Source organism: Plecotus auritus, assembly GCF_963455305.1.
Source record: "Plecotus auritus genome assembly, chromosome: 3".
NCBI classification, from domain to species: Eukaryota; Metazoa; Chordata; class Mammalia; order Chiroptera; family Vespertilionidae; genus Plecotus; species Plecotus auritus.
Genome location: NC_137772.1, coordinates 156,247,698 through 156,264,525, shown reverse-complemented (window position 1 = coordinate 156,264,525; position 16,828 = coordinate 156,247,698). Strand labels below are relative to the sequence as shown.

The 16,828-nt window shown below is 41.2% G+C and overlaps 1 protein-coding gene across 3 annotated transcripts in view; it reads left to right on the top strand.

The window, feature by feature from the left end:
- Positions 1–344: 344 nt before the first annotated feature.
- TBC1D15 (TBC1 domain family member 15) overlaps positions 345–16,828 on the top strand; it is a 91,028-nt gene continuing 74,544 nt past the window's right edge. For 2 of the 3 annotated variants that reach the window (XM_080662704.1, XM_080662703.1), the window contains exon 1: positions 351–421. In XM_080662704.1, coding sequence (XP_080518830.1) covers positions 392–421 — 30 coding nt within the window. In that variant the 5' untranslated portion in view covers positions 351–391. Of the gene's footprint in view, positions 422–1,778; positions 1,926–16,828 lie in introns of all 3 variants that reach the window. The other variant, XM_080662705.1, reaches the window with a different exon arrangement.

Genomic DNA, 16,828 nt, shown 5'->3' with positions numbered 1-16,828 from the left:
GAGGAAGTGACTTGCTTACAGCCACAAACCCAGGACTACGTTCGCTGGCTCCCAAAGTGGTGTTCTCACCGAAATGAATTGGCAGGCGATTGGCTGAGTCTCACTCCTCCGCAAACCCCAAGGCAAAACCAAGTCAATTCAGCTTCCCTCTTAGAAAAACACACAGACACATGCGCAGTGTGCACCAGAGACTCCACCCTAGCTGCCTCCGAGCCCTACTCACCACGCATGCGTCAGACGGCTCCTCCCGCCCCTCCCCTTCACGTCGCGCCGTTCCGTCTACTTCCCGCCCCTTTCCCTCCCGGAAATCAGCCTAGTTTTGACGGATGTTGTTGTGAGTCCGAGAGACACGTGGGGCGCTGCTACGTCATCACAGGCCCGCGCAGGAAACATGGCGGTGGCGGGTGTAGTGAGCGGGAAGGTAAGTAACGGCCACGGGAAACGCCTCGCCTTTTTCTGTAATGGGGGATGCTTTTGCTGCTTGGAGGCCGGCCGGGGAGGGATGCGAGGGCTTTTCTGTACCAGGAACAGCCCGTGGCGGGTGTGGGAGAAGAGGACTTGGCGGTGTCAGCTGTTTTCTCGGGAATGCCGGCTCAGTCGGGGAATTAGACGCCTGGTTCCCGCTCCAAGGCCAGCTAGGCCTCGGCACTGTGGTGGTCTATTCCACCCCGGGGTGGGGAGCTGTTATTTGTATTACTTTTCCTTAGGGACAGGTGGTTGCCCAGTTCCTTTCTTTTTTCCGGCTCACTTTTTTAGTTCTCCATGTTTGCTCTTTTGACTCCTGCGGCTTCCTCTCTTTGAGGCCTTAATCTCGTTTGCCCTTGCCTTTCTCTGCTTTACTCGTGGTGAAGGCCCTTAGAGAGGAGCTGAAAACAGGTGCCGTGCAGCAGTTGCGCACGGAAGAAAACAGTGTGTTCGATCCATTTTACCAGACTGCTGAGTTGGTTGGTGCTTGTGAGCAAAAGGGCGTGCTTCTATCCCACGCTTGCCTACGAAGGTGTTAGGTATTTATTCCCTAGACGTCTCTTTGCTGTTACTCTGGAAGTATCTTTGGTGCTTTTTTAAGGAGGCGGTCAGTGCCCCCCGCCTAGTTCGTTAGGAACTAGGGAGATTTCATTTTGTAGTGCCTGTTGACGTTGCGAAAGCACACCTGATTTCTTCAAATTAGCTTGTTATTTAGGACTATCACGACATACCCCTGGCAGCATTTCCCGTTGCGGGAGTATTTTGTACACAGTTGGGTCTGGTGATGACTCATCCCACACTAAGGACTCTTTACTTGTAGATAGCTTCCTCTGTTCTTTGCGTTTCACTCATTTTCCCTGTGCTGACCTCCCCACCCCATTTTGAATTATTTGGCAGCACTTGTGGTTTGTACTAGACTACATCGCGGAATAATATCTATGGTCGTGGCTTTACTGATAATCTGAAATGTGACCTTGGGGAATTGAGCAAGCATGACCTCTGTATTGTTTATCTCTAAAATGGAGGTGATGTCAATCATTTTTTGTATTGTAGTCATTAGGATTACATGAAATAACAAAAGCATTAAACATTACTTAATTCTGCATACTGGCTTTTTAAATGGTCATCAATTGGGATTATTCACGCTCTTTGGTTTCTTGTCATTGTCAGTTTTGTCTTAAGGGTGGGTGCTGATCTACTTGACTCATTACATACAGAATGGGGCAAAAGTAGTTTTATAGTTGTTCGTATGGAAAATAATACAACTAATAAGTAAAAATACAAGAATAAACTGTTTCACTTATTCTTCACAGCTGTAAAGCCGTGTATATGAAGGTTATCCCATTTGATTTTCCATCTGGACTTGATTCACTCTAAGACTTTTCAAGAGGGAGAATTTCCTCTTTCAGGTGTGGATTGATTTTGAAAGAACCCCTGAGATGATGAAACAGCTGTGAAATGTAAGACTTTTTTCACCCTGCCTCCCAGGCTATTCACAACTATAAAATTAATATAGTTATATAAAATAAACTAGAGGGAAAAAGGCAAAAGGAAAGTAAATAAAGGTAGGGAAGGTAGATGAAACTGAAGTATGACTATTAATTAATCGAACTGCCTCCTAGCTACTTACCTTTCCTAATCTGACTTCTTAAAATTAGTCTATTTCATAACTCTATCACCATTTGTTCTCATTGCATATTCACACCCATTCCCATCACTTCTATAAACTATATTTTCATGCCAAAAACTACCCCTCTTCCAAATAATACTATCATGATCCACAAAAGTCACTTATTCTCTCAGTGAGCTCAGATTTAGTTTCATGGCAGCATCATTCACCTGTATGCATGTAAAACAAACTTGGAGATGTCCATTTCTATAACAGTGTTTAATCAATAACCAAGTCCTAGCCGTTTTACCGTAATGATGTTTCTTAAATTTGCTGCATCCTCTTCATTCTCAATGTTTAGTTCATTCAGTCCTTTCGTTTACCTGTAGTTATGAGTTCTTAGCTAACTTTTTTCCTCTCCCTGTCTGCAGTCTCTTTGCCCACAGTCACCTCTCTACACCACCACTGGAGTTATTTTTCTAATGCACAAATCTGATCCTCTCTTGCTTTAAGAAACAAACTATTTTTTTTTTATTTTGTTACTGTCACCATTAAAATAGTCCTCAAGGCATAAAAACCCACATTATCTTTTGGGAAAGGGGAGTTGGGGGGAAATATATATACATATATATGAGAGGTTGTGTACGTGTGTGTCTCTATTTACCTCCTCCAGCCATCCCTCCCTCCAAAAATGTTTAGCTAAGTCCTGTCTATTTTAGAAACCTAGGGCAGGGGATGTTAACCAATGTTCACAAGAAATCACATGTGGTACCTTTAAAAGATACAGATGCTGCCCAGCCGGTGTGGGTCAGTGGTTGAACATCAACCTGTGAACCAAGATCAGTGGTTGAGTGTCAGCCTGTGAACCAAGAGGTCACTGGTTTGATTACTGTTCAGGGCACAAGCCCCCAGGTTGTGGGCTTGATCTCTAGTAGGGGGCATGCAGGAGGCAGCCTATTTAATGTTTCTCTCTTCCTAAAATCAATAAAAACATTAAAAAAAATACAGATCCTGGGCTACAACCCCACTCTATTGAAATAGAATCTCTCAGTGTTGAGCTCTGAGATGTAGAGTAACTTTTCTAATGAGTATACTTTGCTTGTTTTGAACTTTTTTAAATAAAATAAATCTTTATTGTTCAGATTATTAGTTGTTTCTCTTTTTTCCCCCCCATAGCTCCCCTCCACCCGGTTCTCACCCCACCCCCTTCCCTTACCCCGCCACTGTCCTCATCCATAGGTGTATGATTTTTGTCCAGTCTCTTCCCTCACCCCCCACACCCCCTTCCCCCCGAGAATTGTCAGTCCACTCCCTTCTATGCCCCTGATTCTATTATATTCACCAGTTTATTCTGTTCATCAGATTTTTTTATTCACTTGATTTTTAGATTCACTTGTTGATAGATATGTATTTGTTGTCACTTTGTTGTTCATAATTTTTATTTTTACCTTTTTCTTCCTTTTTAAAAAAAATATATTTTATTGATTTTTTACAGATAGGAAGGGAGAGGGATAGAGAGTTAGAATCATCGATGAGAGAGAAACATCGATCAGCTGCCTCCTGCACACCCCCTACTGGGGATGTGCCCGCAACCAAGGTACATGTCCTTGACCGGAATCGAACCAGGGACCCTTCAGTCTGCAGGCCAATGCTCTATCCACTGAGCCAAACCAGCTAGGACTCTTCTTCCTTTTCTTAAAGAATACCTTTAAGCATTTCATATAATACTGGTTTGGCGGTGATGAACTCCTTTAGCTTTTTCTTATCTGTGCAGCTCTTTATCTGACCTTCAATTCTAAATGATAGCTTTGCTGGGTAGAATAATCTTGGTTGTAGGTTCTTGCTATTCATCACTTTGAATATTTCTTGCTACTCCCTTCTGGTCTGTATAGTTTCTGTTGAGAAATCAGCTATCGTGTGGTACTCCCTTGTAGGTAACTGTTTTTCTCTTGCTGCTTTTAATATTCTTTCTTTGTCTTTTGTCCTTGGCATTTTAATTATGATGTGTCTTGGTGTGGTCCTCTTTGGATTCCTTTTGTTTGGGGTTCTGTGCGCTTCCTGGACTTGTAAGTCTATTTCTTTCACCAGGTGGGGGAAGTTTTCAGTCATTATTTCTTCAAATAGGTTTTCAGTATCTTGCTCTCTTTACTTCTGGCACCCCCATAATTCGGATGTTGGTACACTTGAAGTTGTCCCAGAGGCTCCTTACACTATCTTCATATTTTTGGATTCTTTTTTCTTTTTGCTTTTCCTGTTGGGTGTTTTTTGCTTCTTTGTATTTCAAATCTTTGACTTGATTCTTGGGATTCTCTAGTCCGCTGTTGGATCTCTGTATATTATTCTTTATTTCAGTCAGTGTATGCTTAATTTCTAGTTGGTCCGTTTTCATATCCTTGAAGGTCTCACTAAATTTCTCGGAGGTTTCTAGAAGATTCTTGAGTAACCTTATAACCGTGGTTTTGAACTCTATATCCAGTCGTTTGCTTTCCTCCATTTCTTTCATTTGTGACCTGTTTGTCTCCGCAATTTGGCTGCTTCCCTGTATTGATAGAATAGCTTTGTGTGCTAGGTGTCCTATAGGGCCCAGTGGCTCAGCCTCCCTAATTACCTGAGGTGGACACTCCTGGTGCACCCCTTTGTGGGCTGTGTGCAAAGTCTTGTTGTAGTTCCAGGGGTCCTCAAACTTTTTAAACAGGGGGCCAGTTCACTGTCCCTCAGACCATTGGAGGGCCGGAGTATAGCTTAAAAAAAAAACTATGAACAAATTCCTATGCGCACTGCGGGCCCGGGACGAGTCGGCTGCTAAGCAGGACAGGCAGCGGCACCCGGCGGGCCAGATAAATGTCCTCGGCGGGCCGCAGTTTGAGGAGGTCTGAGTTAAGCCTTGATTGCTGTTGGTATGGTATCACTGGGAGGAATTGACCTCCAGGCCAATTGACTGTGAAGATCAGTTGTGTCTACAATGGGAGAACTTTTGTGCTGGAGACACCCTTATGAGGCAAGACTTGCTTCAATGGGGCTTTGGAGCTCACTGAGTCTGCCCCCTGAGCGTGTCTCTTATGGATGTGAAGAGTTGTAATCTGGATGGTCTCACTCTGACCACTTGGTACACTGGCTCTTGGATTTCCAAGGAGGTGCAAAGTCAGCCACCCCCTGAGGCCACCCAGCAGGAGCTACAGAGACATCTGCAGATTCCTCCTCTTTGGGGTTTGGAGGTGCCCAGATGAGGCCCAGCTGTGAAGCAGTGCAAGTTGCTGTCCAGCTTTGGGCCTTCTTCTTTGGAGGCTCTGTGGCTCTCTGACCCAGCTGCAGTATGTTAGGTTTTAGATTGCAAAAGGCCAGGCCATTCATATGCAAAAGCCTCTGCTCACAGCTTGGGTGGGGTTGTAAATTGGGTCTCAGGGAATCACCAGGGCGGAGCAAACAGCAATGGCTGACCGTCAGCCCTGCCCCGAAGAGGTCCCTGGGTCTCTGTGTCCCTTGGCACTGTGCAGGAACAATGATCGCTGCAAGCACCTCTGAGAGAAAGCTGCCCTCATGTTCTGGCCGTTTGCCAGACAGTCCAGTTTCTCTCCGTACGAGTCTGGGTCCCCAGAGTCTCGCCTGGAACTGGAGTTCAGAGCAGTCAGGAGCTTGTATCTCCCTCCCAATAGAAAGACAACAGCGTACTCAGTTGCCAGCCCTTTTCGCACGCGTGTGCCTCTGCACTTCACTTCCACACCTCCTCCCAGTCTCAGTGTGCTTTTCTCTTTCCTTCTAGTTGTATAAATTTCACTCAGCCAGCCTTCCCGTGGTTCTGGGTGATATCCTTTTTGTCTTTTAGTTGTAGTTTTGAAGTGGTTGTGCGAGGCAGCAAGTTCAGGTGTTTACCTATGCCACCATCTTGGTTCCTCTCTCGCTTGCTTTGAACTTTTAATGTAGGAAGTGATGGATGCAGGAAGTTAATCTGTCATATGGAGAAGCAGTGTAAGATAAGAGGTAAGAGCTTGACTTTAGAGCCAAGCTAGTTTCAAAAACTATTTTTACACTTATTACTGACTTCAGTCAAATTAACCTCTGTACTTCAGTCTCCTCACCTGTATATGGGAATGACAATAGTACCTACTTTATGGGATTGTTAGCATTAACAAGAAGATATACTAGAGCAGTGGTCGGCAAACTGTGGCTCGCGAGCCACATGCGGCTCTTTGGCCCCTTGAGTGTGGCTCTTCCACAAAATACCACGGCCTGGGCGAGTCTATTTTGAAGAAGTGGCGTTAGAAGAAGTTTAAGTTTAAAAATTTTGGCTCTCAAAAGAAATTTCAATCGTTGTACTGTTGATATTTGGCTCTGTTGACTAATGAGTTTGCCGACCACTGTACTAGAGCAAAGCCTGGCACATAGTAAATGCTCTGTAGGTGTTATTCATCATCTTAATTTCCCTGCAAGTCATTGGTTAGGTATGGAATTTTAAAGATTAAGAATATGGTTTTAGTATGTCTGTGAATTTCCTTTTTTTTTTTCCAAAAAATATATTTTACTGATTTTTTACAGAGAGGAAGGGAGAGGGATAGAGAGTTAGAAACATCGATGAGAGAGAAACATGGATCAGCTGCCTCTTGCACACCCCCTACTGGGGATGTGCCCGCAACCAAGGTACATGCCCTTGACCAGAATCAAACCTGGGACCCTTCCGTCCGCAGGCCGACGCTCTATCCACTGAGCCAAACCGGTTTCGGCTCCTTTTTTCCCCTAATATATTTTTACTGATTTCAGAGAGGAAGGGAGAGGGAGAGAAAAAAAAACAACCATCAATGATGAGAGAGAATCATTGATTGGCTGCCTCCTGCATGCCCTCCACTGGAGACTGAGCCTGCAACCCAGGCATATGCCCTTGGTCAGAATCGAACCCGGGACACTTAGTCCTCAGGCCGAAGCTCTATCCACTGAGCAAAACTGGCTGGGGCTGAATTGCATTTAAAAAAAGATAATATGATGGTCTGATAACTGGGAATAATTTTAATACTTGGCTTAATTTTAGGCATTAGGGGAAGTATCTGGTGAGTAAGCTATCTATTTTTTTTAGAGAGAGGAAGGGGAGGGAGGAAAGGAGGTGGGGGAGAGAGAGGGAGAGAAAGAGAAAGAGAAATATCAATGTGAGAGGGAAACATCAATTGGTTGCCTCCTGACTGGGACTAGAACCTGAAACCTAGGTGTGTGCCCTGACTGGGACTCGAACTGCCACCTACGGGATGATGCTTCAACTAACTGAGTCACTCCATCTAGTGCTGAATTTCATTTTTGAAGTTAACCTCTAGTTCTAATTCTCATTGTTATTTTGGGAATTGAGAAATACCGTGTTTTTAGGAATCATGTAGTTTTGATGAATGAAAAAAATCACAGTAGGGCAGTGTTTAAAGAGATGGAGCCTAATGGCCTAGGTCAGTGGTCAGCAAACTCAATAGTCAACAGCCGCAGTTTGCCAACCACTGGCCCAGGTTTAAACCCTCCATTGCTTTATACCTGTGTTACTTTGGGCAAATTTCTTAACTTTCTTGTGCCCCATTTTTCTCATTTGTAAATTGGGAATAATAATTATATTGTATTTCCATCATGGAATTGTAGAGAGGATTAAATGAGTTAATGTTTGCCTAACATTTAGAATAATGTCTGGCATCAAGTGCTCAGTAAAGGTTGGCTGCCATTTTTATTATTGTTAAGGAAGCTATTTCAGACTTTCTTAAGATAGTCAGGTTATTTTTGGTTTGGAAATAATTGAATGTTTATTTTTGCTGCTGTTTTGTGCCAAGATAAAGACTCTTCACAAATGTGAAATTAATAATAGTTATGTAAAATAAACTAGAGGGGAAAAGGAGGCAAAAGGAAAGTAAATAAAGGTATGGAAGGTAGATGAAACTGAAGTACAACTATTAAACTGTATGCTTTAGTGAGCTCTAGTTTGGCTGTAAGTTTTCTAGCAGCCAAAGTAAAGAGGGGAACCTGATCAGTTGTAAGAATTATAGGATCTATGATAAAATAAGACCAAAAGTAAAAATCCCAAAAACTAGTTTCTGAAGGTTAGACCAGAGTATAAAGTCTTCTGTAGATTCTTTATAGCAGTGGTCGCCAACCGGTAGTTGCAAGGTCCAAAAGGTTGGTGACCGCTGCTTTATAGTATGTAATATTATGAATGTGATTGTATGGTGTTTTGTATCCTTAGGACCCTGTATTGCCCCTTAGTATGCTGTTGGTTTTTTGCCAATGGGTAGTTCAGTAACTCAGTGAATACAGGGTACTAGTTTGATGTTTTCAATTCTCTGATTTGACTTAAGTCAAGGGTAGGTTTTTTTTTTTTTTTTTTTTTTTTTTTTTTTTTTTTTGCATCATGAGTGTATGGATTGTTTTCTTATATATGGTTTTTCTTAGCTTTTGAAAGTGGGTTTGAGTTTGATAATAAACCCTGATTTTTGGAGTTCAGCTATTCTTCATTGCTATGTATGTGCAGAACCATACATAGGTGTTAACCAAATGGAAGGAGTGACATCCTCTTGTGAATAATGAGGGAAGATATGGGGACAAGGCCATTCTGCTTCATTTTTTACAGGTGAACAGAGTTGAATTAGTGGAATGAGTTGAATTTACAGAGAAGGTAGGAGACAGGAGATAGCTTAAAATAGATTTTGCTCTTATGCCCAATGCCTTTGTTGGTTACAGTTTAATTTTTAAGCAAATATTTATTAAGCACCTAATTTGTTCCAGTCACTATATTAGGCATTGGGGATACAAATAGCCCCTTACCTTGGAGCTTGTACACTTCAGTTCTTCAGAAGGAACACATTAGCTAACAACCACCCTTTTACCATGTCTAAATAAGAAATGTAATATAATTTTAAAGTCCTTGAAGTTGCTGTATTTCTAGTGAATATTTGTATTCTGAAGGCCTGTAGACTAAATAATTGTATTGTGAATTTTTGTAATCTGAAGACCTGTAGACATCATGAGGGCAGGGCCTGCAGTATTTCACCTGCATCTAGCATAGATTCTGGCACATAGGTAGTCAGTGAAGAGGAACCTACAAGAAGGTAGAGAAAATTAGGGAGAACTAGAGTGAGAGAGATGGGCTCACTAATGATAGCACTCTTGTCTTGAAGTTAAAAAGTCCTATGTTTTTATACCCTTACATTTTACTCTAGGTCTGTGTTTTTTACTGTGGTTGTATTAGAATTTGTTTCTATTGAAAATAACTTGAAACAAGTGGGAAATCAGTTGTTATTTTTTCTTAGAATTTGTGGCATTCTGAGTAAGAACTTATTTTGTAGCTTAAATTTGACCGCTTCCAATTTCTTTTAGATGTGCTTATAGTGTGTGAAACCCTTGTGCTTAAGAAAGATAAAGGAGCCGAAACCGGTTTGGCTCAGTGGATAGAGCGTCGGCCTGCGGACTGAAGGGTCCCAGGTTCGATTCCGGTCAAGGGCACGTACCTTGGTTGCGGGCACATCCCCAGTGGGAGGTGTGCAGGAGGCAGCTGATCGATGTTTCTCTCTCATCGATGTTTCTGACTCTCTGTCCCTTTCTCTTCCTCTCTGTTAAAAAATCAATAAAATATATTAAAAAAAAAAAAGAAAGATAAAGGATATTCTTGGTACTTAGTAGATTTTCCCAGAGACTATTTCTTTTCCTAGAATAGATCTTATAACATGGTAGTACTTTGCTGGTACAGGATACAATATGAGTATGCCATTTTTTTTTTTTTTTTTTTTTTTTTTTGGAGTTCTTTAGTTTAACGAACATTTGAGTATCTTTGTGTGTTGAGTTCTTTGGATACAAGAATGGCTAAACACAGACTTCTCATTCTTGACACAGTACAGTTAAATTAAGCAATTTTAACAATTTACTTCAATATGAATTAATAAAAAACATGACTTTTTGACAAAGTTCAAATGTCAAGTCTTTCCTTTGGACATAGCTGCTGGGACTAAATGAAAAATTATAATGCAACCTTTTCATTTTCACTTTTTGCCGGAAGCCAGTTCCAGCATGTCATAATTGCAAGAGTTTCATCAAAAGGTTGATGGAACTTGGGGACTCAACAAGGGCTGAGTCACATATGTTATCGCCTGTTGGGAATGGCTAAAGGCATTTCCCCAAACCTGAAAAGGATGATTGTTTGCTGCCAGACAGCTCGGGCATCTTAATCTACATGTTATTGCCTCCTGTTGGGCAAACACCTGAACAGCCGAAGGCAGTTCCCCAACCTGACAATGGACTCTGTAGGCCTTTTCAGGCCTTTGATGTGTGTCGTTCCACCTTGCCTTAGGACAAATTGTGTTAATAAAAAGCAAGGGATCCTGAGACAAGGAGAACTTGGTTTCTTCAGCCAAGCTCCTCTGCCCCCCCATATGCCTTTCAAAATTATGTTTTGTTTCTAGACTCTTATTTATGCACAGTCCCTTCTCCAGGTTTCCTGAAACCTTCTAGATGCTGGATCAAGACCACCGGCATTAAATGACGCCCTATGTCTGGCACTTTTTTGTGGAAGGAAATCCTTATGAAATCTATTAACAATCTCGTATTCTGCAATTGCGTGTGTGTGTGTGTGTGTGTGTGTGTGTGTGTGTGTAAAATAAAGCCCTAATATGCAAATAGACCGAACGGCAAAACAACCAGTTGCTATGACGTGCGCTGACCACCAGGCGGCGCGCGTGGAACATGGCGTGCGTCGGCAGCAGGTGGCAGAGCGCAGAACATGGTGGGCGTTGGCTGCAGTGGGATGGTGGAGCAGGTGAGCAGGGGCTCCAGTTGTTGTCATCGGGGCGAGCCTCTGGTGGTTACTGAAAATTCTTTGCTCCTGTGTGCCGCGGTCCTGCCAGGTGCTCGCACCTGCTGCCGGCCCTGCTTGCACCTGCTGGTGGTGCCTGGCGCTGGTCCTGATTGCTCGGCGCCATCAGTGCGTGCGAGCGGTGGCTGCTGGCCCCAATCACCCCTGAGGGCTCCTCCATCTCCCCCTGCTCCTGAGGGGTCATTGGGGCAGCAGCTGCTGCTTGCACCTGCTGATGGCTCTGGCCCCGCTTGTACCTGCTGCTGTTGCAGGCCCCAGTCTCTCTGTGCCGTCAGTGGGTGTGAATGGGGCCGGCGCTGTCAGCGTGTGGGAGTGGCAGTGGTGGCGGAAGTGGGGGCTGTTGGCAGAAGGGACTGGGGGCCGTGGTGGGAGGGGCCGGGTCGGGGAGCAGAGGATGGCCCAAGACTCGCCCCTGTGCTCACCGCAGCCTCGCGGCCCACAGTTCCTTTCAAGGTGCACAAATTTGTGCACTGGGCCCCTAGTAATGTATATAGAGTTGTTAGTATAAGATAAGTCATTCACTTAGTCCTTGTTATAGCTCTCCGGACTGCTAAATTATTTCTGCCCTCCTGTCTGATATTGTTTGGCACACTAATGTCCTTAAAAAGCAATACTAATTCAGAATTTCTGTGGTTTGTTACCCTTAAAATCATCCTATGTTCTACATTTATTTAGTTCCACAGTCATTACTGATTAACGTGTCCTAAAGAACACTCATCGTTTACTTCTGTATACCCTACTTACCTCATCTACTCAGTTTTGTCCTTGACTCTTATCCCCTTCACCTCCCACATCTGATCAGTCATGTAGTCCTAACATTTTACCTTTTTAAATAACTTTCTAGGCCTTCTGCCTTTCCTCATCCCCACTGCTGCTGCCTTAGTTCAAGCCACCATGAGTCTCTCCCTCCCTGGATTACTGCAGCTGTTTATTCTTGGCTTTACAGCCAGGGTGTTAGAATAAGGCAAGTCTGACTATGGCATTCCCAGGAGTCTAATGACTCTTTAGTGGCAAAGATTCTCTTCTGGATAAATTACAAACTCCCTAATTCTTGAGAATAGCTTATAAAACCCTTTGTGATCTGATCTCTACTCTTGTCTCTCAACACTAGCTTCTATTCTGATCTGGGTTATAACCATATTCTGAATTTCTGCTCTTTGTATAGAACATAAATCCTCTTCTAGTTAAAATTGCCATTCTTCAGGTCTCAGCTTATATGTCACTCTGGTTAAGTCTTCCTTATTTCTCATCCTGTTTGAGCCTCTTAAGTCTAGGTTATGTATCATTTATTTGTGGTAGCTTATTTATACTTCTCTTATATGCTGTGATTACTTGTTATCTTAATCTCTAATTAGATTGTAAGTGCTATGAAGGCAATGACTGAATCTTATTTATACCTTCTAAGCTTACTTTATGCTGGGCATATTGTAGGTAGACGCTAAATATTTATCGAAGAAATAACAAATTGACATTCTGCTATGACCATAGAGTTACTGGTTTATATGACATTACCAGTTTAGTCAGACACTTTTTTCAGTGTGTGTGTTTTTCCACCAACACCTTTTATTTCCTAGCAACTAGTTGGATCTCAATAAATTTGAGTGTATGAATGAAGGAACTTCTAAATCAGATTAGGTGGAATGGGGGTTGTTGGAAGAGTTTGGAGAAGCTATTGCTTGTGCTCTTTTGCAGGATTTAGTAGAAGTTATTTGCAGAAACAAATTGTAAAAGGGTGTTCTAGGTACACTGAACACATTGCACACCAAAATGGCACAAGGCTTTGAGGGAAGAGGTGAGTTCAGAGTGGGCCGAGGCAGGAAGTTTGTATATATTCGTTGGGGAATGTCAGGTAAGACTCATAGGGTTTCAGTTTGCATTTCCCTAATAACTAATGGTGTTTAGTATCTTTTCATGTTATTATATGCCGATCCTGTATCTTAGGTAGTGTCTGTTTAAACCTTTTGCCCATTTTATTTTAAACTGTTGTTCATTTGCCTGTTAATGATTTTTGAGAGTTCTTTTTATGTTTTGGATACAAACCCTTTATTAGATATGTGATTTGCAAATATATTTTCCCTTCCTGATCCGGGGCTTTTCATTTGCTTAAGTGTCTTTTGAAGATAAAACGAATTCAATTTTGATGATTTAGCAATATTTTATGCTTTTTGGTGTCATTTCTAAAAATTTTCTGAACCCAAGGCCAGAAATACCCATTTTAAAGTTTAAGCACTATTTGTTGAAAAGACTATCCTCTATTTGCTGAGTTGCTTTTGTACCTTTGTCTAAAACAAACTTTATATGTCTATAAAATTTGTTTCTGAAATCTATTCTGTACTATCAATCCATTTGTTTCTCTTCAGTGCCGCACTTTCTTGATTACTATATAGACTTATACTGAATCTTATAGTCAGGTATGTTAGTGCTCCACTGTTACTCTTTTTCAAGGCTGATTTGGTTATTCTAGGTCATTTGAATATTCATACCAATTTTAGAATCAGCTTTTGTTATTGTCTTCAAAAGAGCCCGCTGGGATTTTGATTGACATTGCAGTCAATCTAGAGATCAATTTGGAGAGAATGGACATCTTAACCACATTGATTCATCTGAGCCATGAACATGGTATATTTCTTTTTTTTTAAAAAAAACTAAATTATTTTCATTTTTTATTTTTACTGATTTCAGAGAGGAAGGGAGAGGGAGAGAAAGATAGAAACATCAATATGAGAATCATTGATCAACTGCCTCCTTCATGCCCCCCACTGGGGATCGAACCTGCAACCTGGGCATGTGCCCTTGAATTGAAACCGGGACCCTTCAGTTTGCAGGCCAATGATACTAGGTTCACTGAGCCAAACCAGTTAGGGCTGGTGTATTTCTTATTTAATTTAGGTTTGTCTTTCATTTTTCTCAGATGTTTTATAATTTTCAGTTTAGAAGTCTTGCACATCTGTCAGATTTATTATACTGGAGTATTTCATATTTTTGATGTTATTTAAATGCTATATTTGAAAATCCCACTTTGATTGTTCATTGGTATTTATAAAAACATAGTAACTGATTTTTGTATATTGACCTGAGTCTTGGATCCTTGCTAAATAAAGTCACTTAGTTATAGTAGTTTTTATGTAGATTTCATTCAATTTTTCTACATAGACACTCATGTCATCTGCCAATAAGTTGTTTTACTTCTTTCCAATCTAGATGTCTTTATTTACTTATTTTTCTTTATTGCAGTATCTAAAACCTCAAGTATAGCATTGAGTAGAAGTAGTAAGAGTGAACATACTTATCTTGTTCCTCATCTTAGGAGAAAACATTCAGTGTTTTAAGTATATGATGTCAGCTGTAGTGTTTTCATAGATGCTTTTTTATATGGCTGAGGACATTTTCTTCGATTCCTAGTTTACTGAGAGTTTTTGTCAGAAATGGATGTTAGATTTTGTGGAATGCTTTTTCTGTGTCCTTTAAGATGATCATGTTTTTTGTTTGAAATTTTTTTCACAATGATGAATTACAGTGATTGATTTTTGAATATTAAACCAAACCCAAGTAGGGTAAGCCCCCTTTGGTCAGGAAGTATTTTTCTGTTTACATATTGTTGGATTCAGTTTGCTAAATTTTTGTTTCAATTTTTAGTGGCTAAGTTCATGAGATATTGGTCTATAGTTTTATTTTCTTAGAATATTTTTGTCTGAGTTTGGTCTTAGGGTAATGTTGGCTTCATAGACTAAATTGGGAAGTATTCCTTTCATTTTTCTGGACGAGTTTATGTTGGATTGTTATTACTTCTTTCTTAAATATTTGGCAGAACTCATCAGTAAAACTATCTGCTTGGAATTTTCTTTGTGGGAAGGTTTTAATGACAAATTCAATTTTCTTAATTCATAATGGGCCACTAAGGTTATCTTTTTCATCTTGAGCGAGCTTGGGTAGTTGGGTCTCTTAACTGTTTTGTCTAAGTTGTCAAATTAGTCTAAATTGTGTATTCTTTTTTTTCTTTTTTTTTCTTTTTTAAAATATATTTTATTGATTTTCACAGAGAGGAAGGAAGAGTGATAGACAGTCAGAAACATCGCTGAGAGAGAAACATCGACCAGCTGCCTCCTGCACACCTCCCACTGGGGATGTGCCCGCAACCAAGTTACATGCCCTTGACCGGAATCGAACCTGGGACCTTTCAGTCCGCAGGCTGACGCTCTATCCACTGAGCCAAACCGGTTTTGGCTAAATTGTGTATTCTTTTTAGTGTCTTTTTAAAAAATACTTTCATTGATTTCACAGAGGAAGAGAGAGGGAGAGACAGAAACATCAGTGATAAGAATCATTGATCAATTGCTTCCTTCACGTCCCACACTGGGGATTGAGCCCACAACCCAGGCATTTGCCTTGACTGGGAATTGAACCGTGACTTCCTGGTTCATGGGTCCATGCTCAACCACTGAGCCATGCCTGCCGGGCAGTATCTTTTTATATGTGTAAATCTATAGTGATGTTTATGCTCTAATTCTGATATTGGTAATTTGTGTTTCTTGTGTTTTCCTTCTAAATCTGGCTAGAGATTTATCAGGTCTTTTTTAAAGTTTTTTCTTGATTTCAGAGAGGAAGGGAGAGGGAGGGAGAGAGAGAAACATCAGTGATGAGAGAGAATCATTGATTGGCTGCCTCCTGCACACCCCCTACTGGAGATGGAGCCTGCAACCCAGACATGTGCCCTTGGCCGGAGTCGAACCGAGGACCCGAGGACCCTTCAGTCTGCAGGCTGACGCTCTATCCACTGAGTCAAACCAGCTGGGACTAGAGCTTTTATCAGTTTTATTCTCAAGGAACTAAGCTTTTGGTTTCATTGACCCCACCCCCATTTTTTTTTTTAATTTATTGACTTTTCCTCTAATCTTTCTTTTCAGCTTACTTTGGGTTTAATTTGCACTTTTCTAGTTTCTTAAAGTAGAAGTTGATGTCATTTACTTGAAGCTTTTTTTCTTTTCTAATAAAGCATTCAGTGTTACATATTTCCTACTAAGCACTGTTTGGTGGCACTGCACTAATTTTGATATGATGTGTTTGAATTTTCAGTTAGTTCAAATACTTTTTAATTTCTCTTTTGATGCTTCTTTGATCCTTGGGTTACTTAGAAATATGTTACTAACTTCTAGATAAGTGGGAATGTTCTAATGATACTTCTATTACTGATCTATAAGTTAATTTCACTGTGATCACAGCATATACCTGAATTCTTTTGAATTTACTAAATTTTGTTTTATGGCCCAAAGTATGATATGTCTTGGTGAATGTTTTGTGCACACTTGAAAGAAGGTATATTTTGTATTTGTTGGTGGAGTGTTCTGTAAGTGCCACTTAGGTCAAGTTGGTTGATAGTGTTACTCAAGTTTTTTTTTTATATTACTGACTTTCTACTTTATCAGTTATGGTAGACAGATAATGAAATCTCTTGACTATAATTGTGGGTTTGCTATTTCTTCTTACATTTCTATCAGTTTAAATTTTGTAAAGGTCTGTTATTAGGTGTATAAACATTTAGGATTATTAAGTTATCCTGATGCATTGGCCTTTTTTTCTTCATGAAATTACTAGAGGCCCAGTGCACAAATTTGTGCATGGGTGGGGTCCCTTGGCCTGGCCGGCGATTAGAGCTGATTGGGGCCTCCTCACCCAGTCCCACTCGGGCTGATCTGGGCCGGCTGGCCGTGGGGAGGGACCACGGGAGGTTGGCTGTAGGAGTGCACTGACCACCAGGGGGCAGCTCCTGCGTTGAGCATCAGCCCCCTGGTGGTCAGCGCTTGTCATAGCTACAGGCTGGTTGTCTGGTAGTTCCGATTGTTCACCGTAATGGTTGCTTAGGCTTTTATATATATAGATTTTTGTATCTGGTTATATTTTTTTGCTTTGAAATTTACTTTTGTTGCATATTAATATAG